The 24,539-nt window shown below is 37.7% G+C and overlaps 1 protein-coding gene across 1 annotated transcript; it reads right to left on the bottom strand.

Moving 5' to 3' along the window:
• Positions 1 to 176: 176 nt before the first annotated feature.
• Positions 177 to 23,909, bottom strand: LOC127803357 (AUGMIN subunit 5). The gene is made up of 10 exons (XM_052339523.1): positions 23,111 to 23,909; positions 21,948 to 22,487; positions 18,976 to 19,117; positions 18,206 to 18,379; positions 5,781 to 5,990; positions 3,671 to 3,856; positions 2,622 to 2,781; positions 1,500 to 1,695; positions 923 to 1,055; positions 177 to 703 (listed from the first exon to the last, which is right to left on the bottom strand). Exons 1-10 carry the CDS (start codon positions 23,635 to 23,637, stop codon positions 575 to 577), a joined length of 2,397 nt encoding a protein of 798 aa, XP_052195483.1. The 5' UTR covers positions 23,638 to 23,909; the 3' UTR covers positions 177 to 574.
• Between the last annotated feature and the right edge of the window lie 630 nt (positions 23,910 to 24,539).

Genomic DNA, 24,539 nt, shown 5'->3' with positions numbered 1-24,539 from the left:
CCCTTAATTTTATTTTGTCTTCGACAAATGATTTTATTGAAATAATAATGCCTGTGGTATTTTAAAAAAGAAAAAAGGTTCCATATGATCCGTTCTTGCTCAATGCTCAAGTTCGCAAATCTGATATGGTCCCTCGGAATTCATAACTTTGAGAGAAGAATCGAGGAAAAAATAGATTGTGATGCAAGCAGGCTTAACTTTTACACCAACCATCATCATGAATGTTTCCGGACAACATTACAACAGTCAATCCGCAAGAACCAAATGACAACAGAACAAGAACCCATCCGACCTCAATCCCGCAGACGATGCCCTGTCCTCCTGGAACAATAAATGGCTAATATACAAAAAAATCCTTCCAGGGGAAGAACCATCTATACAAAGGCGTAACAAGACTGAAGACCAGACTCACCCATTTTTACCCCTTCTTTTAGGACTGACTATAAAACATTTCAAACAGGCCTCAGGTTTCGTTGTTGTACCCAAAATTGGCATGGAAGTTGAAGATAACAGTTGTAAACGAGGGGTACCTCGGTCAAATTTGAAGGCTTTTATGAGTTTCATAAAGATCTACTCACAGAAGCTCCTTGTCATAAAATGTGAGAAGCTGTTTCACATGATTTTGCCAAGCAGCAACATTTTGCCCATCAACCGTAACCCAATCAACAATAGTCGATGCTGGTTGTTCCCACCATTCATCAAGCTGCACAGAAATTTGAAAGTTCACTCGCCAAAACACTTCAAAATTAGTTCACATGGATATAACATGGGTGGAAAACTGCAGTTTTAACTGGAATTTAAACAAAAGACGTTGGACAATTGGCACTAAATCTTAGTCAAGAGCATGCAATTCATCAATAACAATCATTTAACCTATTTGCTAATGTGAAAAATTCATGACATTACAAATGATTGTACTTACCAAACCCTTAACGTATTTGCAATCTTCAAGGCATTTTTGAGCATTTATAATTGCACTCTTAAGTTCAGGTAACCACTTCTCTGTGACAGTCTTCTCTTGTTCAGCAGCCAAAGTCAAACAGTAATTTGTGGTCCTGCAAGGGCATGTTCAATTAAAATCAAACGAGCTTAAAAACAAGAACGTACTAAGCTCAATGAACAATTATGCTTTGTGCTTTCTTGTTCCAATAGAAGGGTTTGCAAGTGTACAGACGTGTGCACAGAGAGAAGGCGGGGGGGCGCTCAGAGTGCAGTACGTTATTAGCCACAACAAACAAAAAAAATCTGGTGTAAAAGACAGATTTAAACTTCTACTTGATGAAAGTACCATTCATAAACGGGGTACAGAAGTAGACTGGTCAAGTCCTTTCATTCCCTTCTTTATAATTACGGATGGAATTCAATTAATCAATGACACTGGATTGCCGTTTGTACTCATAACAGGAAGCTCAGACAAAAGCTTCTTCTAGCTATAGGCAACCTTTCATATGAAAACCTCATGCATTTCCCATGCTATAAGAGAACAGGCATGACAGTACCTTTCATATTCTTGTTGTGCACGATATCCATGGGTCAACAATGCATGACCACTCTCAACAAGATCCCGCCGTACATGGACCAAATTAATGGCCTTTGCCAGGTCCTCCAAGACACAAGCCTCAGAACCACGTAGCTTCAAACAGAATTCTAGAGACTGTAATACAGATGCTAAACCAGTGTCTGAACCTTCCGATCCTGACAAGAAATAATTCAATAACAACAAAGAATGAATCAAAGGAAGAAGTATGGAAAATAGTGCCAGCTAGAAGGGATTAGAAATTCTCAAAATTCCATAATCAAATACCAGTCACTCCAAAATCCAAAAGGTTGCAAACATTATAAGAATCTAAATTATCTTCAGAATCACGATTTTACAAGCAGAACCACAGCGGAAGCTAAATATACCCTTTACTGTTATTTCTATTTCTTGAAGCCTAATTGCCAAGAAGAGTGTCAGCTTTTAATATACAAAGATACTAAAATTTTACACGTTCCTAAAATTGGTACATTAGCATCTCCCTCAATGTGGAATCCAGAAATAGAATACTGGTTTACTGTAATCATACAAGGTTGAAAAAGAACTTTTTCCAAGTTCACCTTCACCTTAGATGCAGCTCCATTCTTTTTCAGGGTGAACAGTGAAGTAATATCTAATGAGAGCTCTACACAAGCACTACCTCAAGAAAATGTTCCATTGAAACAATTATTTCAACCACCGAAGGAAATTCTTTATTTTTCTTTTTATTTTCAAGTTTTAAAGCTGGCAGTCTGCCTTGTCTGAAATGTGCTGCTGAAATAGTTAGTATGTCGACACCATAGCAGAGCCATAGGTGATTTGGGGTCCTATCCTTGTGATTGACAACTTAACAAGATGCTAAGTACTAGAACAAGGACCAAACCTTCTCAATGTAAATTATGCAATTCACTAGAGTAATATTTTGAACCTCTTTATTACATCAAACTTATCATATATATATAACATGGCACAAATTAGAATTTCTGATCTTTGGAGGTACCCTATATTGACCCCCCAAAAAGGTGTCCCCAATGCACAAAGGCACCAAAAACACATTACCAAGCAAAATGAATGCGTAACTTTGAAAATACTATCAAAATCTAACCAGCGGGATATTGAAGAGAAGCAGAGATCCGGCATATGGAAGGAACTGCAGAGGGATCTCTAGCACCAGCTCTTGAAGTCAATAGAGCAGCATTCTTTTCAGCAGCAGCAACTGCTTCAGGCCCAGTAGATCCATTAGCACCCATGGATTCCAAGAGTGACTGATTGATAAACAGCAGGCAGTTATTAGGTACCATAACAAATTGAATCCAACCATGAACTAGAAAAAAATATCAATTGACTATGGAACCCGTATTTGCTCTGTTCCCTAACAAATTTAATCTTACACAGTTGGTCATTAACAAGTTGAATTACAAAGAGAAGTAGGGGCACATAAAAATTCACTTCCAAGTAATAACTTTTTTTTTAGCAAAGATTTTATTTGCACGTGTCAGTCTAGCCACCATCACCACCAAAACACCTCTGAATTTTTCCCCCAATGCTAAAGGAAATGATGGCTGCATGTTTTTACAGTTTGTGCTCAACAGTTTACTGATTACATGAATTACTAGTTCTTCAACAAAATTAAATATATGTTTGACTAAACATATATATTATATCCTATCTCTGTGTCAAACATGGCAAGGATTCTGTACCGAAGGGAAACTCTAATCTGACAAAATTGTCCAGAAAAGCCACCTAGAAACCAAAAAGGGAGACAGGCAAACTGACAAAAATTAAGAACGGTGTGCTGGTGAGTGATGACATTTCTGTTATTAACAAACATCTTCGTGGATGTATTACTATAAAGTCTCCAATTCAACCTCATCATCTACTTTTCACACAGCTAGTGATAATAAAGATGTATAAGTTGCTTAAACAAAAGAGGAATAATTTCTCTTCAATCTAGCCTCTTCTACTTACAAATCTCATACACCTATATATAAAATAGGTAGCAGAACTTCAACCCATTGCAGTGGAAATGATGAGAAATACTTTTAACTCCTAATCAGCAACAGACCAGAATCAAAACAAAATTTTCAGACAACTACAATTGCAACTGACAGGAGCTGAAGCTGCAATGTAGAACATGACACTCAATTTACACACCTGTGGGGTTGACGGAAGCATATAGAGGTTATTATCAAGGCTCCGAGAAAAAGCTGACACTTCTTTCTCGATAAGATCTTTTGCGCTATTTGATATCTCAATAACCACCATGCATGCTGGGATAATAGTGCTTGAAGCATATTCCCTTGCAGCTAATGGTTGCTGACTCCAGAATGTAGTAGCATCCTACAAGTTGAACAGAATGAACATAAGAATACTTTTTGATATATGGAAGCTCAGAATAATCAAGAGGCTAGTTCCATAATACCACTACATGAAAACAACAAGAAAACTAGGCATAAATATTTTGTATATATAAACAAATATATATCAAAAGTAACATAACTGCAATGCAAATTTCTATTCTCAGAAAAAACATCATGTAGCCAACCCCACATAGTCAGATAAAGGCTAGGTATGAGATAAAAAACACATCATTGGACATGTTAACATAACTAGTTAATGCAATAACATGCATTAACTACAAATAGCACAAGCAATATAGGCGCTGTTTAGTTGTGGAAAACAGCCCTAATTTTCTGGAAAATTACTGCAATTAGAAAACTTGTTCAAATACAAAAATTTTCTAAATAGAAAATGTTGATTTAGAAAACACTGGTCTCTAAAATTTAACTAAACTTGAAAAACTCCTAAAATAAGTTTTCAGACTTTCCTTTACTAATTTGGACATTTGGAAAACATCCAAAGAATTATCTCCAAATCATCTCAATCTCCTTCTCTAACACAAGTTACACAAAAGGAAAAAACCACTCTCTCTCTCTCTCTCTCTGTGTTCCAATTTTCTAGATTAAAAATTAGTTTTCTGTACTTCTAAAATTTGAGTGTGTTTTTCAAATTTTAATAAAAACTAGAGATTTTATAGAAGATTAGAGATAGAAAACTAGAAAAAATTTTCCACAACTAAACAACCCCATAGTGTCCACTTATGGTGAGTCTTGTAGAAAATATTTGCAGTAACTCCTCTCTTTCATTTGTGAACTGTGAAATAATGATCAAAGAGATGGATGGACAAAAATAATGGGCAATTTTGATCAAGGAAAGAAAGTGATCAATGAATCTTCTACAATCACGAGTAGTTGAAAAGACTTCACAAATAGAAGCCCCCTGGTGCAAGTTCTATTAATGTCTCTTGGTTAACTAACCGCAAAAAATATATCTACTTAACAATATGTATTGGATTGATGAAAACTCAGGAACCACTGTAAATATTCAAGAACAGAATGACAATAGGATGATCCAATATTAAGGTCTGGGTTACAAAATTGGATTTTAAGGCTTTTTACTGATCACGGATAAAATGCACCATGAGTCCTACATAAATAGCCTATCAATAAGTATTTAAGATAGACACACACACACATAAAGAACCTGAAGAGATTTCCATATATGATTGCTAACTTCCATAATTTTGATCAATATGCACTCTTGAAATGTCATGACATGGTAAGAATCAACCAGGCCCCTCCCCCCAAAAGAAATAAAAAAAAAAAAAAGAACATTACAAAGAAGCCAAAAAAAAAAAAAAGGGATTCACTCCTCACGCATGGACCCGGCACAAGCTGAACGTGTCCTCTGGGAATTAGGTTCTCATCCAACCTAATCTTCAAGTTATGAGCAGGCCAAGGAAGGCCAGGGAAGAAACAAACTTTTTACAGCATATTCCATTTACATTTTTCACCGTAAATTTTTGAATGCCTTGGCTGTAATTAAATCATCAAACTATTAGAAGTTAAAACAGTAAGTCTGTAACAACCCAGTGTGATAGCTAAAACTAAAAACAAGCTTATTTTTATCAAAGATTTCATCATCTGGTTCTACTAAAAAGAATCTTTAGACTAAACAAGAACATAATTGTGCATTTTCAGACAGTTTTTATACCCACAAAATTCGTTCAGAAGTCACTGGATTTCAGGTTGATTGAAAATGCCGTTGCTAAAGGGGTGATCTTCTAATCAGCATGAAAAATGACACAGGTTGATGCATATGAACAAATGATGATTATATCAGACCTACTAGCATAGGGATACCATTCAAATGTCACTACTGGCTTACAGTAACCCAACAGATACTTAAGCCAAAGCTATCTTACCATGTTGGCCTTAAGTAGAGCATTATATATCAGTTCAAGTTCAGATCTGCGGGCATCAAACTCTTCAATCTTTCTCCACTTCTTTCTCAAAGAATCTTCAGCTTCCTTCCTCTCTGCACACAATTTATTCAAGCGTTGTACTTCAGACATCAAAGTATTCAAACTGGCCCTCAATCCAGCAGCTTCTCTTTCTTTGGCCCAAACCTCTAACTGCAGAAAGATAATAAGTATTCAGAAACAAGCACCTGAAGACCAGCTCTCAATTCATAGTTAGCTTGAATATGGACAAGAAACAAGATGTCTATGGCTACAGTTAAGAACTTTCCAGAGCAAACACAGGCAGAGCCCAGCTTACACTAGATAAAGCTTGGGCAGCCTTAATTTTTGGCACAGATATTTCTTTACAAGCTCACCCCCTCAGAAATACCATGAGGCTGAGCCTACCAAGGAAACTCCAAAATTATTAGATAGAAAAAAGTTGCATGTATTAGGCATCAATTTTGGTAGCTAAGGTGGCATCATGGAGTAGTCTTGTTCAACCAATCCATTATGTATTTTCTTCAAACTAAATATATTTTATTTTTTTTCTTGCTTATAAAAAAAGGATTAATTACCAAAATAGAACCCCCTTTTACTTATTTTCAATTATGTACCTAACTTTTAATTTTTTCAATAATAGATATAGACTTTCAATTTGCATCAAATATGTACTGTCAACAATCTATTGTTAAAAGAGACCATTAATTTTTGACATGCCATTCTCAATAATGACGTGATTTTAGAAAAGATGAATTGGCTAAATAAGGTGGTTTGAAATGCCACGTTGTCATGAACCTAGGGTTCATAACGAGCTGAAGTTGGCATTAAGAGGGATCCGAGAGACATAGGATTAAGAACAGAAAGTTTAGAGGGATATTTGGACAGAAATGGGGTGACACAGCGTGTAGCGCATGTGTGAAAAAAACACACCAAAATAAACTCTTGAAAGAACAAACTTCAATGGTCAAACCTTGGGTTTCAAGAAGACGCAAAAACAAGACTGTTTTGCTAAGAAAACCCAAATAGGTTGCTAAAATTTGATTAAGAAAAACTTGATTATAAACTCTAGATTCTAAGCATATTTATAATATTTGGCTAATTCAAATCCATTTAATATTTGTAAATAAAATCCAACTAAAATCCTAATAAAAATAAAATCCTAATCCAACATGAAGTAAAATTCTAAATCAAGTAGAAACATGAAATTGAATCCTAAATCAAGTAGAATTCTAAAACTTAAGAAGTATTAAAATAACATGAAGTAGAATTCTAAATCAAATAGAATTCTAAATTTTAAAAAGTATTAAAATATTGTTCCAGTATAGTCGGGTCAGCTTTGGGCCGGGTCTTGATTGGTGACCGCATCATTCACCTCCACTTGAGAAGAATTCGTCCTTGAATTATGATCTGGATATGACAACTCAACGTCCGGCAAATACAAATAAAGATCAGCACCATTGAATGTTTTGGAAATACCCATATGATTTGGCAAATCCACAACATAAGCATTATCATGGATCTTCTTTGTAATCTTGTAAGGACCATACTTCTTTGGCTTGAGCTTATTCTGTTGTCCTGCTAGAATCCGTTCCTTCTTCAAGAATATCATGACTTCATCTCCAACCGCAAATATCTTGTGCTTCTTATGCTTGTCAACTGCTGCCTTGTACTTTTTATTCGCCTCGTGCAACTTTTGCTTGACATCTTCCTGAACTGCTTGAACGTGCTCGGCTAAGTCACTAGCTACAAAATTGAAACCTGGTACCTTTGGCAATTTTATCAAATCCAATGCATGATTAGGAACTTTCATGTATACGATAGAGAATGGTGATCTTCCTGTTGAGCTATGCACGACGTTGTTGTAGGCAAATTCCGCTTGAGCTATGACTAGGTCCCATTGTCTTGGCTTATTTTTGCAAACACTGTGAATCAGATTTCCTAAAGTACGATTCACCACCTCTGTCTGTTCATCAATCTGGGGATGTGCCGTGTTGTTAAAATTCAAAGATGAATCGAACATTCTCCACAAGGTAATCCAGAAATGATTCAAAAATCTTGTATCACGATCCAAAGTAATAGTTTTAGGGACTTCATGTAGTCTAACAATCTCCTTGAAAAACAGTTTGGCTGTAGCTACTGCATCTGTCGTCTTCTTGCATGGAAGAAAGCGTGCCATCTTGGAAAACCTGTTAACCACTACAAAAATAGAATCCATATCTCGTTGGGTTTGCGGTAAACCCAACACGAAGTCCATAAACAAATCTTCCCAAATAGCATTGGGAACAGGCAATGGCATGTAGAGATTGGCGTTAGAAGAGTGCCCCTTAGCTATTTGACATATATAACACCTCGCCACAATAATAGAAACATCTCTCCTTGCTCTTGGCCAATAATACCTTCCCATAACAGCTTCAATAGTCTTGTCTCTACCAAGATGCCCTGCTAAGCCACCACCATGCAAATCTCGAATAATTTTCTCACGAAGGGATGCACAATTGATTTCCCTTCATGAGAAACCCATCATGCACATAGAAATCTCCTTACGATTGCTGAGACATGCATTGTTCCCACACATGTTTGAAATCCTCGTCTGTAGCATATAATTCTTTCAAGCATTCAAACCCAACAATCTCAACACTAAGCGTCTTGATCAAATCTACACGCCTACTCAGAGCGTTCGCCAGTCGATTATGTTGTCCCGACTTATGCACAATTTTATATGAAAATTTATCAATAAAAGCAGACCATTTAGCATGCATATCACTCCTCAATTGCCTTTGGCTACTCAAGTACTTAAGAGCTTGGTGATCCGTGTAAAGAACAAATTCTTTGGCAATCAAGTAATGTTCCCATGTCTTAAGAGCCCTCACCACTGCATAAAACTCCTTATCATAAGTAGACCACTTTCTTATGGCTTCACACAACTTCTCACTGAAAAATGCAATTGATCTCTTCTCATGGGACAACACAGCACCTATACCCACTCCACTCGCATCACACTCAACCTCAAACAATTTGTCAAAGCTTGGCAAAGCTAAGACAGGGGTGGTACATAATTTATCTTTTATCAAGGCGAAACTTTGCTCTTGTTTTTCACCCCAATGGAACTTTCATTTCTTTAAACACTCAGTAATTGGAGCCACAATACAACTAAAGTGTTTGATAAACCGCTTATAGAAAGTTGTTAACCCATGGAAACTTCGCACATCACTGACATTTTAAGGGGTTGGTCACTCTCTAATAGCTCACACTTTTTCCTCATCTATCTTTATGCCCTCTTTGCTTATAACAAAGCCCAAGAACAACAAACTTTCACTCATAAAAGTACACTTCTTCAAATTAGCATAAAGTTTTTTTTTCCTCAACACACAACACATCCCGAATATGCCCCTTATGCTCATTAATAGACTTACTGTATATCAAAATATCATCAAAATACACCACAACGAATTTACCAATGAAAGGGCGTAATACTTGATTTATTAGTCTCATGAAAGTGCTTGGTGCATTGGTTAGTCCAAAGGGCATGACTAACCACTCAAACAACCCATCTCTCGTCTTGAAAGCTGTCTTCCACTCATCTCCAGGTCAAATTCTGATTTGAAGATAACCATTTCTAAGATCAATTTTGATAAAAATCACAGCCCCATCAAGTTGATCAAGCATGTCGTCGAGCATAGGAATTGGAAATTTGTACCTAATAATAATTTTTTTAATAGCTCTACTGTCAACACACATCCTTCAACTCTCATTTTTCTTTGGTGTCAATAATGCTGGCACTGCACATGGACTCATGCTAGTTTGAATGTGCCATTTTCTCAATAATTCCTCTACCTGCTCACGCAAAATCTTATTCTCCCTAGGACTCATCCTGTAGCGTGGTAGGTTAGGCAAGCTAGCACCAGAAACCAAGTCAATGTGGTGTTGAATATCCCTCATAGGAGGTAGCTCATTAGGCAACTCCTAAGGAACCACATCATGAAATTCCTCCAACAATCCCTGCACCTCCATTAGAATTTGATTCACCTTCAGTGGCTCACTCACGCTCTCTCCCTTGATAACCAATAAGTGAACCTCTTGAGTATCCTTACACTCCCTCACAAACTCAGTGTGCTTATGTGTAATGCTAAGAAAATTTCGCCCCTCCACTTTAGAAGCTTTGGTTTGGTTCTTTTCCACTATGGGTAACAAAGTATAACGCGCACCTTCTTTCTCAAGCTGATATTTGTTCTTTCTACCCGAGTGCTTAGCATCCACATCAAACTGCCAAGACCTCCCAAATAAAATATGGCAAGCATCCATATCAACAATATCACAATAGAATTCGTCGGAGTACTTACCAATAGAGAAAGGCACCCTGCAACGTTCATCCACATGTATGCCACCAACTTCTTTGATCCATGCAATCATGTAAGGGCTTAGATGTTTTTCAGGAGTTAACTGCATCTTTGCCACCACGTCTCTTCCTATGATGTTCTCCTAACTTCCACTATCAATAATTAACTCAAAGATTTTTTATTTCACCGTACACCTCGTGCGAAAAAGCTTATGTCGTTGAGTAGTATTTTAATTCTTTTGAGACAGCATTAACTTCCTCACTACACAGGTATATTCCCCATGTCCATAATCTTCTTCGTCATCCTCCCTATCAGGCCTGCAATATACTTCCTCTTCAGCAACATCTTCCTCTTCCCTTTCTACAATGTTAACTATTTTCTTCCTTAGGCAATCACTAGATCGATGCCCAACCTCATTGCACTTGAAACATTGCTTTGCATAAGGATTAGGGGATTTTGGAAGATTAGAAGTAGTACCTTGAATATTTCCCCCCGTTGTAGCCTTATTAGGGTTGACTGTATGGGGTGGATTGGAGGGTTGCGCTCCCTGAACCGACTTGCCTTTATCAAAAGCTACTTGTTTATTTTCATTCCCACTATACTGACGATAGTTGTCATTACAAGCTCTCTCACTCAACATTAACTCAGCATTTAAAGTTAAGTTCTTTGCTTCTAGCACACCCAAAACCATCTGAACCCCAATTTTATCACGAATAGCAGGCTTAAATTAATTCAAGTAACGAGCTGCTTATTGATTGTCACTTTTTGACAATTGGTTTCTCTCCGCCAATCGTAGAAACTCAGAGGTATATTCATTCACACTCTTTATTCCCTATGCACATCTTTGATAAGCTTCAAACATATATTGTTTATAGTCAAGGGGTAAAAACCTACCTCTTAACAGCTACTTCATTCGTCTCCATGTCTGAACTGGCTGTCGGCCTTCCCTCAATCTCGTCTCTCTTAATCGCTCCCACCAAACAGATGCACCGCCTTCAATCTGTAAGCCACTAACTTTACTTGTTTGGGATCTCCATGTATTCGAAAAAACGGTCAACCTCAGTGATCAAATCCAGGAACCCCTCAATATCAAGATCTCCACTAAAGGTAGGAATATCAACTTTTAGTTTATACTCATCGTTGACCTAGTGGTTATGCTGATGTGCATTCCTCCTAACCCCTCTACCACTAGGGTTAGCTATTGCTCGACCAAAATCATCCTCTTCATCGCTATCTTCAATCACTGGTCTTCTAGGATTAACAAGGACATGATTAATGGGTGGTCTTCCCGCTCCGGCTTGATTCACCCCATTATTCAGGTTCCTGTCATCATCAATTTGTAGTAAGGTGCCCAATTGGTTGCTAATTTGCTCCAATTGTTGCTGGATAGTACGAGTTACTTCTCGTTGTTCTTCGATTGCTCTCCAAACTACGAACAACCCTTGATCATCGTCACAAGGCTGGTTGCTACCGTTACCTTCAAGATTGGCCATCTAATTGATTGATTAACCACTCTGATACCACCTGACGCAGCGTGTAGCGCGTGTGTGAAAAAAACACACCAAAATAAACTCTTAAAAGAACAAACTTCAATGGTCGAAGCTTGGCTTTCAAGAAGACGCAAAAACAAGATTGTTTTGCTAAGAAAACCCAAATAGGTTGCTGAAATTTGATTGAGAAAAACTTGATTACAAACTCTAGATCCTAGACATATTTATAGGATTTGGCTAATCCAAATCCATCTAATATTTGTAAACAAAATCCAACTAAAATCCTAATAAAAATAAAATCCTAATCCAACATGAAGTAAAATCCCAAATCAAGTAGAAACATGAAGTTGAATCCTAAATCAAGTAGAATTCTAAATTTTAAGAAGTATTAAAATATTGTTCCGGCATGGTCAGGTCAGCTTTGGGCCAGGTCTTGATTGGTGACCGCATCACGGGAGAATGATGTAGAGAGAAACGAGGGAGAGAAGTATAGAGAGAATCAGATTTTCATTAATCAATTCAAGCATGAAATCTCTCCACTTACAATTGGCCTTTTTATAGGCATAGCTAGATGCTTAACTAATTTCTAACAACATCCTAACAGCACCCATGTGCTTCTAACAACTTGTAAAATATCTCTAACTAACTATTATACCCTATTACAATAATACCCATTTATTACTCTTAGGGTCATGACAATTTCCCCACCTTGAAAAGTTTCTTGTCCCCAAGAAACTTATTACAACCAAGCCACTGTTTCTTTATCCAATGCCCAACTTCACCCATTGGTTTCTTCTTCGTTTTTCCTTCTTCTTATCTTATTTTTTCCTCTTCTTTTGCTTTCTCTTTTCTTTCTCCTCAGCAGCAACAACATTATGTCTTGCTGCCACACTAATGGAAACATGAATAAGCAAAACAACAAGGGTCTCGGTCCCTTCAACAAAGAATCCCTTCCCTTTCTTCCTTTCATCTTGTTTCGCTTTATCCTTTGTGTCCTCCATTGCTCTAGATCAGAAACATATTGATCCATAGTAGGAAATTCAACAACTCCTTCCATTCCTATTCTATCAAGAGAAATAGATTTAAGATGTCCACAATCTAAGGCTGTTGTGGTCGTTTCCATTCCAAGATCTTTGACTCCTGGATTGCTAGCGAACATCTCAGCTTCATCCTCAACAATTACCTCCTCCAGCGATGTCATATTGAGGGTTTTAGCAATTGGATTCTTAGTACCAGTGGGGGTGCGTGAGGTGCTTCCAATCGTTAAGACTGTTATCCCCCAATTCTTCAATCCCTTCTTCCATGTACTCCTCCACCTTCTTGCTGCCCATTTTACCCCAAGCCAAAGAATCCTTAGCTTTTGGTAGGTCCAAAATAGGAGGAAGGATTCCAGCCCTAATATGTGTAAATTGAGGGTCTTTCAGTCAAATTTTCTTGATCCAATGCTATTCCATTTCCCACAAACTTCTGATCCGAAACACCCCCAAATCTTTCAGCCCATTTTGCCTAAACCAGTATACTTTTTCTGCTCAACATTGGAAGTGAGCAATGAATTTGCTTCTCGCCTCCTCCATTTCTCTTTCAGCGGCTCTATTTTAAGGAATTCATCTTTGTTAAAACTCTTACGATAGTCATCGAAATATTCTATCGGAAAGTGTAATGATACTTCTTAATCAGTATCATCGCAAACTCCTACAACTCCTCGCGGAACATATGACCGAATTTCTAGCACGTTTCATGAATCCCAATGCTTGCTCCCTTGTCAATTCGACTAGACACATTATCCAACCTTTCCCAAGCCTAATTCTTCTGAATAAACTGCTCCCGACTCTTCCTGTTGCAAGCTGAAATTGCAGCTTTCTTTTGCTACCATTGAGGCCCCAATTACCTCATGCTTCCATTGCTTTCCATGGATTCACGAGCAAAATTTTCCACTTAAAATGTAGCATTCTTCTGCTGCAATTGAGACTCTAATGGTCTCATATATGCATTGCTCCCCTTGGCTGCCTTTTCACCAACAACATACTTTAAAGACCAATGAGCTATATACATACTGCTCTTCTTCAAACAAGTTAACTCAAAATTCAAAGCCAAAATTAACCTTTGTTTCCCTTTGCTCACAGCCTCAAGCACCAACAACCAACGAGCTAGATAAGCTGGAAGAGTCCACTTCTCACACAAAATCCATCAAATCCGCTACGCCACTCTGATCTGCAACTGAGTTGCCAATTAAAGCTGACTAACGCAATGGATAAATAGCCTCCAAAAAATCAATTGACTCCAAAATAGCTGCTATGCCTTCGCCTAATTAAGAATCGATCTCCTCTCAATTCATCAACCTTGAATCCATTGCAATGAATCGCTTCTATGAATCACCTATCAAATTAATTAATTCTGCTGCTCTGAATCACTAAAGATCTCAGCCGAATTCAACCTGTAGGTTTCGCCTAAGTCACGACAATTGCGGCTTATATCGTCGGACTGCTTCACCCTTCCAAAAAATCGACTAATGAGAATTGATTCTCGTTGCTTCAGTCACCGGTTAAGGGTCCGATTCTCTTTGGGTTGACTCTTACAAAATGGTCGGAATCCCTTTTTCCAATCAAGATGGGCAACTCACTTCATCTGTACGGTCAGAATTGCTTCTTGACCCAAAAATCACAGCACCACTGTGCGTTCGGATCTAGCAACCACACCCACAGAATTCCGAATGGAATTCCTGATCAAAACTGTAACACCACAGCCACACCTGTAGGAAGCTTATCAGTCTGGGTTGGAATGGTCTTCTAGTTTGGTCGCAACCCTCTGGGCTGTCCGCTTCACCTTCGACGGACTCACGTTTGCCTTGGACAATCGCAACCCTCTGGGCCGTCCGCTTCACCTCTGGTCACCCCTCCAATCACAACCTTCTAGGCCGAGGACCACTAGCAGATAGCTCCTTGAATTCGACTGGGTTGCTGAGAATCATGGTCATATCTCACCTCCTCTATCACAATCGAATATGAAAATTCACTAACCTAACCATCCTTCGAAGTCGCCTCCAGAAGTCAGCAACACGCTTAGAGTTTCACAACTAAGTGTCACTGTTGGCTTCGCCTCCAAAAATCGACAACATTTCCAATTCCAAATCGCTTGGCCTTGAGTCTGCTTCGGCATTTGGAAGAGCCAGTCGCAATAGATTCTACGGTTGGAAATCTTCTAATTCGATTCAACTATAATTTCCAATCAATATGAAGAATTGACTCCTTACTACAATCTTAACGACTGGCCAAGGACCACCGGTAGATGGTAGCTCCTTGAACCAGCCTGGGTTGCTAAAGATTGCGGCCTAGATCGTCGGAACTCAATCACAAAGGAGTCGTCAATAGCTGTCGGACATTAACAACCAAGGAACGATGCTCTGATACCATTTGTCATGAACCTAGGGTCCATAACGGGCTGAAATTGGTATTCGGAGGGATCCGAGAGGCTTAGGATTAAGAACAAAAAGTTTAGAGGGATATTTGGACAAAAATGGGGGAAGGATGTAGAGAAAAATGAGGGAAAGAAGTAGAGAAAAAATGAGACGGAGAATTGTAGAGAGAATTAGATTTTCATTAATCAATTCAAGCATGAAATCTCTCCACTTACAATTGGCCTTTTTATAGGCATAGCTAGATACTTAACTAATTTCTAACAACATCCTAACAACACCCATGTGCTTTAAACAACTTATAAAATATCTCTAACTATTATACCATATTACAATAATGCCCCTTTATTACTCCTAGGGTCATGACACACGTCACTTCCCTCCAAATCTCCTACATGACTGAATTAGGCATTTGGGTGATGCCAACTAAGAATTTAATACCTTTGACAAGGTGGAATATACATACAAAGAATTAGAATGTATATTTGGGTGATGCTAAACATAATAGACTGAAATAGACATTTGGGTGATGCTAAACACAATATGCCAACTAAGAATTAGAATTTAATACCTTTAACAAATGATTTTAACAAAAGACAGATGGCAGTACAAATTTGAAACTGTTGTTCTAAAGACCGCCACACACACAACAAAGGCTTAATACATTTAAAAGTCCCTAAACTATTACAAAATATGACATTCAATCCCTCACCTAAAAAACCTCAAGATTAGGTCTTTAAACAATTAAAAAACTACTCTTTTAGTCCTTGCCGTAAATGCGAGTAAACGGCTCCGTTGTGCTTGTCCCAAACTTATATATACATATACACTCGGCTCTGTATACATATATATATACAAATACACAAATACAAACGGGGTCGCGACCATCACCCACTTCCCAATATACACAAACAGACGCACACATATGGGCCGTCACCCACCCTCCATGGCAGCCGTGATGAACGCGGCCATCGTTGCGAGAGAAAGAGAGAGAGAGAGCTGGCTTGCGTAAAGCCTTCAAAATAAGCTGCACCACACTGATGACAGTTCAAAAGGTGGCTTTGCAACTTCTGCTCTGCCCTCTCTGCTTCGCTGCTGTTTCCTTCTTTTCCTCCTTATTTCTTTCTTTCTCTACACTTAACTTCAGTTGTCAACTGTTGTGAAGTCTTTAAGATTCATTGGTTTTTGGTTCTTTCTTCTGAATCCAAGAAATGAAGATGGAGGTGATGATACTATTGCCAACAGGGGATTTCAACTTCGACAGTGCGTGCACTTCTCCGTACATAAGTGCATCGTCCAGTCCCCAGAGCTTCTGCAACTTCTTCTCCAGTGCCCCCACCAGCCCCACCCGCTCCTCCTTCTTCCGCGACTCCACCGTAGCATCCAACGGCGATGTCCCTTCCACGATCCCCTTCAAATGGGAAGAGAAGCCCATAATTCCGAAAACCAAGAGAGATAATAATGAAGAGAATGACAACGATTTCGAGTTCGAGTTCAGTGGGCTGTTGGAGCGAGCCTCAGTCTCCGCCGCCGACAAGCTCTTCGACGGCTGCAAGATCAAGCCCCTGAAGCTGCCGCCTCGGCTACAGTTCCCCGATCATGACTTCGCCTATTCTCCCAAATCGTCGATCAACAAGAAAGCTCTCAAAGAATCCCTCTCACCAAGACACAAGAAGAAGGATTTCAACCCTTTCCAAGCTGCAAACTATCCCTCCAAGAACTCACTGATTATACCCCAAATATCAAGATACACAACACTTGACAGAAAGCACAAGAAAACAGGAACACAAAACAGCAACAATCCACACAAGAGACACAAGATTTTATCTTGATTCAGTCTCATAAGTGAGACCTACATCCAGACTGCCTTGAGTCCATGAAAAACTCCACTATCTTGAAACTTTACAGCGATTACATGCACTAGGAAATACCTCTCTTTCCCTCAGTCTAAAACCCTAGACTAAACAGAGAAGAACACCCCAAGAGAAAATACAAATCAACCCTCCTCTCGACCTAGCAAGTTCTCGCTCAACTCTCTCAAGACAACTTAATGTTTTCCATGCTATTTCTGAGCCCCTCCTAGCCCCTATTTATAGATCATAGAGGCGGGCAGGACAGTTACAACCAACTGCCCACCCTGACCAAAATAAACCCCATCTTGTCAGCTTTAAAACAAACTAACAAACACCTATTACATTAGGGAAAAATGCTAACAGATTTATCAACAAGGAAAAAAACTAAGTACAGAAACTAATCTAAAACAAATGTCTTCACAGAAACAAATTGGATGTATGGTCCTAGTACCAAAAAAATTTAAAAATTCGGTACATAATTGAAAACACAGTGAAAGGTAGGTCTTTTTTTCTGGTAATTAACCCTAAAAAATAGGTAAATTACACTGACTACCCTTAGGGCATGTCATCAAAGCGAACTTTTTTGCAGACCAGCCTAGCAAGAGTTGTAGCAGAATTCTCCCAAGACAAGGCATGCTCTTCATTTTCAGAAGTAGCTCCCTCAAAAACTTGGAGAGGTTAAAAATAAGTACGGAATATTAAAGGATTTCAAAGGAAAAGGATGCACTGAGACTAGGGAAAATCCAATAATGAGTCTACTGGGAATATAAGGTTCTACACAAAAAATCATAAAATGGACATGTACTGGAAAAACAACCATAAAAAAAAAACTGTTCTACCAATAATATAGATTTCCTTGTGAGTTGTGACACAAGCTAGCATCCCAAGGAACCAGGCAATATACTATCAAATGCCATTCAATCACAAAAATTCAAATATGAAAATACAGGGTTTCAAGTAACATCACAATTTTCTTGATTTCTTACAATAGAAAAGCCTGCAAATGACTACAGCTAAGTCAGGCAACCTTAGTTCCAGCATGGACAAATGTTTCCAAACTCAAATCCTAGATCAGCTAGCAAGGATAGATGCAATAGATATTACTTATAGATCAGCTAGCAAAAATACTTTGGTTTAGCAAAAATAAAAGTCCAAGTCCCATTTAAGTCCAATATACGGCTAGATTCCACTCTTGTTTATTAGACTTCTTAATTGTCATACTTCCTTCACTATTAATTAATAATTCAACCAAGTAGAGTCCTTGCATCCTAAACTGTCACCAACATAATATTACCTCAAATTGCCTGAGACTGCCCACATTTTGTGAAGAGGGAACAATAAGGGATTGTGAAGATACAGCATCGCCACCTCCATTTAGACGCTGCAGCAGTTTTTGACATGCATTCTTAGCTTCTGCAGCTTTGTTCAGTGCATCTTCAGTGGCCAAAAATTGCTGAACATGTGCTTTCTGTCAGAGAAAATAAGCAAGCTATCAATGAAATTATTTCAACTGCAAAATCCATGTAAAAGTTTCAACAGATACATGGTGCATTAGGCACAACCATACATCAGAAATGAGAAAAATCAATAAATGAAAGTTAGAAGTAATAATATGAGCCACCAAGAATACACATGGCAATATAACTAAATGAATCCTCATAGTAAAGTAATGAACAGGTAAAAACGTTAGTAGTAAACTGGCATACATAAAATACAAGACTAATTTGCTATATTTTATTCTTCCTTCAATATCTATTACCCTGCTAACTATTCTACCTTCCTCCCTCTAACGATCTCTAACTTCTCAGAGAAACAGATGCTGTGTTTTCTTCACTGCACTCCAAGTTCCAGAAAATTGATAAGAATAATAATAAGAATGTTATGAAAATTCCACTTTATCCTTGTTTTGATGGGAAAATATCAAGATAGAAATTATAGAAGCACTTGGCTTTTTAGGATGAAGAAAACCATACAGAGATTCAGAAAGAAAACCAATTAGGTGTTCCCTTTACATAGTAGCATGGATGTCATAAAAAAATAGATATAGAATCATATAAAGATGACCTGTCTTTCAAGCAGTTGATTTTGAGTTCCCTTTGAAGGCAAATCAATTCCAATCTCCCCGTTGCCATAAAGTTGATATTGTAGAGGTGAGCTTGCATCAGCAGAAGAAACATCCATTACCCTGTTATTCTCATACTTGTACCTGATTGAGAAACAAGAATGAATCACTTGATAGGCCTAAAAGAAGGTGTTGTTCACATTGTTGTTAAAATCCCGATTTTAAGCATACGATTTTACGATTCAAAGACCCTTAAACGATTCAAATCCCATGTAAAATCCAATTTGGGATAAAATCCTATAAAATCTCGATTTTACATATACGATTTTACGCTTCAGAAATCCTCAAACGATTTTACGATTCAAAGACCTTCATTGATTTAAGTTGCAATTTAGAGGATGCTTCCAACGTCTCAATGTCACATAGCATCTGACATTAGAACTTATGCAATGAATTGTTATATTTTGCCTCTAAATTGGAACTTGATTTAACATTAATTGCATAAGTTTCAATGTCACATAGCATCTAACATTAATTGCATAAGTTCCAATTTACTTGATTTAAATTATAATTTTTACTTGATTTAACATTGATTGCATAAGTAAATCAAGACAAACAAGTAATTAATTAATGGACCACCAAACCCCAAATCAGGATTTTACTTGATTTAATCAATGTTAAATCAAGAAAAAAATGCAACATAAATCTAATGGAACACGTTGAAAGAATCCTCTAAAGAATTTTAAGCTATATTTTACCTCTAAATTACCTATATTTTGCCTCTAAATTGCCTATACCAACCTGCTAGTTTTTGAGCTATATTTTGGAAATATCATCTTTTGAACTATAATAAGGAATAATTAGGTTATTAAAATATATTAATTCATTTTCTACAAAATTATGTTATTATAAACATATTTACAAAAATTGAAGGGTATTTTTAATTATCTCTAAAATCTTACGATTTTACGATTCGATTTTATGGACACTTTTTCGATCCCACTTAAAATCCCGATTTTAACAACCTTGGTTGTTCATATAAAGAAAGTAACAATCAGAGTACCCCAAAAGATATAAACTTTACCATAACAATACATGTCTTACCAGGATGCAAAAGGATGAATATAAGCACACAACTTTAGCGCAAGATAAGAGACAATAAATCGTATATGAAGTTTAATAATGTGAGTCAATATCCACAAAGAGAAAAAGGAAGCAGTCTTTTCTTTTGGGAGAGGAATAGGTAGGAGTGCACTTCATTGCAATAACATATACAAGCGCTTAGGAAATATAAAGCTTCCAACTCTGCATCAAGGACAATAAACAATCAAGACTTGCACAGATTCATGACAATTTAAGGACTGCTCATTCATTTCACTGACCTGATAAAAATGTTATTCCATGGCAACATAATAAAGTGATTGGGGGGAACTAAAATAAACATGGAACATGTTATTTTACAGAGAAAACCACACTTTTCTGTACACATCCAGACAAAATAGATATTTAATTAAGAAATTCATTTTAAGGAATCATTAGATCTGGTGTCTTAAGACCTTTATTTGGTCAAAGATATAATCCCAATGACTATCTAACTTGCTAATGTAGTAGGATGTATAATCTCTGTGGCCAGTTCAATTAACTTCTACGGCTTCATGCAGTAAAAGTAGATTAAATCAACTAAGTGTGTTTACTTTAAAGAGCTCATCCTAGAAGTTGAGAAGGGTTTTCAGAGAGTGTAAAAACAACATGAGAAAATAAATGACTAAAAAGGAAACTTGGTTGAAAATGCACATATATATTTCATTAAGAGGTTACAATGAACCGTGTGCATTCATTAGAAATGGAAGGAAGCATATCCTAGAAAGTGATCTTTTCGAATCCAATTTTAAACAAATTTAACTCGAGCTATTTATAAGCTCCAAATTCAAAAGGTAATGTAGGAAGATAATGAGTTCTACTTATTAGAGAATTACATAGTTCTAGTTATTGTAGAAGTTTAGCAATTCAGGAACATAGAATATTAAATATTAAGTCTGTATGGTTTCTGTTTCTTAGTTTAATTTGAATTCCTTGTTGGTAGGAATTTGTGAGTATATAAATACCTTAACAAGAGTAGAAATTATTTAGCTTTGGGTCACAAGATATATTGAATGGTATTGATTCCCCCTCCCTCTTTTCTTTTCCTTGGATGCTCTTTCTCTTTCTTCTTTTCCCCTATTCTTTTATCCTTTCCTATTTCTGTTATTTTCCTTTGTCTTCTTTGGTTTTACATCAAATTGGAATGACAAAATGTGTCGTTACAATATTACAGCACTGGAGAAAACAGTTGCCATGATAAATTGACAAACAATCAGCAGTATTCAGTCTAGCATCAAAGATTAGCACCCCTAGGCTCTGTCCAAAGTCTAGCCCACTAGAAAGAGGATATCATTGATCCAATGTCAGTCAATAACAACTTTGTTGATGGTCCTGGCCCAAATACAGCCATGCCAGAATCTACTTGCTGATTCATCCTCATCAAATACCCACAAGTCTAAGAATTACTTAGTTCTTGATTATTGATTTCTAAACTTAAAGATTGTTATTGATTCTCTCTCTCTCTCTCTCTTCTTCTTCTCTTCTCTTAGTTTTTTCTCCTCCTAATTTTCTTTCCCCTCACTATTTCGATTCTTTTTCTTCTTCTTCTTCTTCTTCGGTACTACATGTTGAGGGAAGGGGGAAAGTTTGAGTTCCAAAACTTCTTCAGAACATAAACAAGCAACTTTTTAAGGAAAGGCCTGATGATGTATAAATGTCTTCAATTGATCAATTGACACTATTATTTGAAGTCACAACCCAACTTTATATATGAAGCCACAATTTCTTAATCAATTCCAATAAAAACAATAAGGGCATGGCACCCTAGCTATAAATAAAGTGTTTCAAAACCAAAAGGAAAAAAGGGAAAAAGGAGACCAAATGATAAATGTACCTTAAAGTTTCTGCATCAGCTCTAACATCAATTTTTTCTATTTCTCTAACAATCAATGTCCTCATTCTTTCAGTGTATGCTGTAATAGCTTGAAGCAATTGAGGAGGATTCTTCAGACAATTTACAATTACATCTCTAACCTCCTCAGATATATCCCCATCAAAATCTATGCCTAACTTGGCAGCTTCTACTTGAGGATTAAAGTGAATACCACTTCCTTCATAAGCTGGAAAGGAGTTCCGAATCTTTTCTATTATCTGCCGTGCAAGAGATTCACAAGCCATTCGGATGTTTCTTTCTCTTGTTGTTTCTATAAGAATGACATCATCTGCAGATTTGGTGCCCTTAACAGTTGAATAAACAGCCTCTTTCTCACTATTTGCACTGTAACCACTAACTTCAGTAGAAGAATCAACACTCAACCTTTGTGCATCCCTTGCCATATTAACATAATAACGAAGGCGCTTATGATACTCTGCAAAAATTTTTGCTGCTTCATCGCATTGTTGATCATATACCTCTAACATTGCTTGCTTGTGCCTGCAATATGAGAAAAAATGTTTTAAGGCACTCAACTTTATGAATTTTTTAAAGCCTCTCATTGATGTAAGCTTTGCCAAAATCTCAAATCACTCAAACAGATTGTACTTCCATCTGCTAACAACAGAAAACACTATTAAAGAAGAACTTATGAGACATCATTAAGTTGCATATTCTTCAGGCACATGTCAGTTCACCCAAAGTTAAAGTTCCAGACAACCCAATCTGGTAGCTTGTTAAATTCGCCCATTCCTCAATCTAAGGGCATTTGTTGTTTTAACTGAAAGTTTAAAGGCAGTAAGACAATTAACATTAATGCATACACAGCACTAAGACCTAATAATTGGAAATACAACAGTATTCCCGGACTTATTAGAAGCAATGAATTGTTCGAGGCTTGCCACTTTCATATTTGATAATTCAACATTACCCTCCGGGAATTCAATCCATAGCAATATCCAGAAGATAATAAACTGAAAACTAGCACATTACACATGAAAAAATATTAACCGCATTAAGAACTATGCAATTTTCATACATGGTATGCCAGCTCTCACAAATCATGGGTACAGAAAAGTTAAAAAAAAAATATATATATATTGAATTTGATTTATAGATCCGACCTGTAATTAGACCTCTCATCAAGCATACGCTTCCGCTCTGCCTCCTCCCTTGAAACCTCTAACATCCGCGCCTTCAACTCTTTCCGCTGCCGCCTTACCATGTGCCTCAACCTCTCCACCTCCTTCTCTGCCAAATTCCTCTCCTGCAAACCAATTTCCCTACTAGTCTCCACTGAACTCGAAGTGGAGCTCTCTCCGCCCGCCCCCAATTTATCCTTCCTCCTCCCTCTACCCCTCCCCACCTCTCCTGCCTTCACCTGATCCCCTCCGCCACCGCCGCTGTCCCCGCCGTGGACGAGTATGTTCCGGCGGATATTCTCCACCGTCTTCTCGGATTTCACTCGCGTAAGCAGGAAGTGCCACACAGGAATCATGTTCCCCCGGCAAATCTTCCGGAACGAGTCGATCGACGGCATTGGCGCCTTGTTGGAAGCGCTGTACGGCCCCAGAGGTCGGTACCCCATTTCTTTTTGCAGCCATTCCAAAATCGCCTCCGGTTGGGCCACCGAGCTGGATGCGCTCTGCATTGCTAGCAAACTTAGGGTTTCTAAACAAAATTTTGAACTAGAACGTCTTCATTGAACACGAATCGAAACCCTAAACTCAAAAAACAATGTCAGTCTAAGCGAGAAAGCGCTAAAACCCTAGAGAGAAATGGGGAGGAGTGAGGACAAGCAGATCCACCAACGGCAACGAATGTGCGTGATTTGGCCGGCCAAATCACGTTAGAGTCGAGAGAGGAGTGAAGGAGAGAGTAGAGAGAGAAGAACTGACACGTAGGACATGAATTCGAAATCGAACCGGAAGAGAGTCAACCCGTAGAGAAGTTCAAACGAGAGGTGGGTCCCGCTCGTGATCGGAAGCCGGCGATGTGATGGGCGACCGATCCCCATTTTCGCCTTTGCGTGTGGTTTGGGTCATGGCCTCGTGCTTAAATATGGGCCTCAGGCCAGACCAGGCCCGGCCCATCTTATGAACTTGTATTGTATCGTATATATCTTCCCGGCTCTATCTCTTAGTGGAGGGAGGCCACTCATGGTCCATCATGGATTGACTGACTAATCACACTAGTTTGTACCATAATTCTTACTTAATAGTTACGAGTAGTAATTAATAGAGTGTTAAGTTAGTCTTATAAAATTTAATTCTTTTTACACACTATAAACTGTAATAATATTAATTAATTAATTTAGCAAAAGAAGAAAAAGAAGAAGAAAAAAAAAAATTGGTACATTTATTTCAATTGGTGGTGGGGACATGGCTAATGTATATTAAATTCAAAATAGTGAGAATAAATCATAATTATTATAGTTTTTTGTATTTTATTTATTTTTTTAACTCTCTCGTGTCACAATATATACCAAATACAGGAACAGCAGCATAATTGTCTATGCCGTCAAGGGGAAGGCTTTCACCTCTAGCTCACACA

This window comes from Diospyros lotus, chromosome 6 (genome assembly GCF_014633365.1).
Source record: "Diospyros lotus cultivar Yz01 chromosome 6, ASM1463336v1, whole genome shotgun sequence".
Classification (NCBI taxonomy): Eukaryota; Viridiplantae; Streptophyta; class Magnoliopsida; order Ericales; family Ebenaceae; genus Diospyros; species Diospyros lotus.
This window is presented reverse-complemented; position numbering and strand designations above follow the sequence as displayed.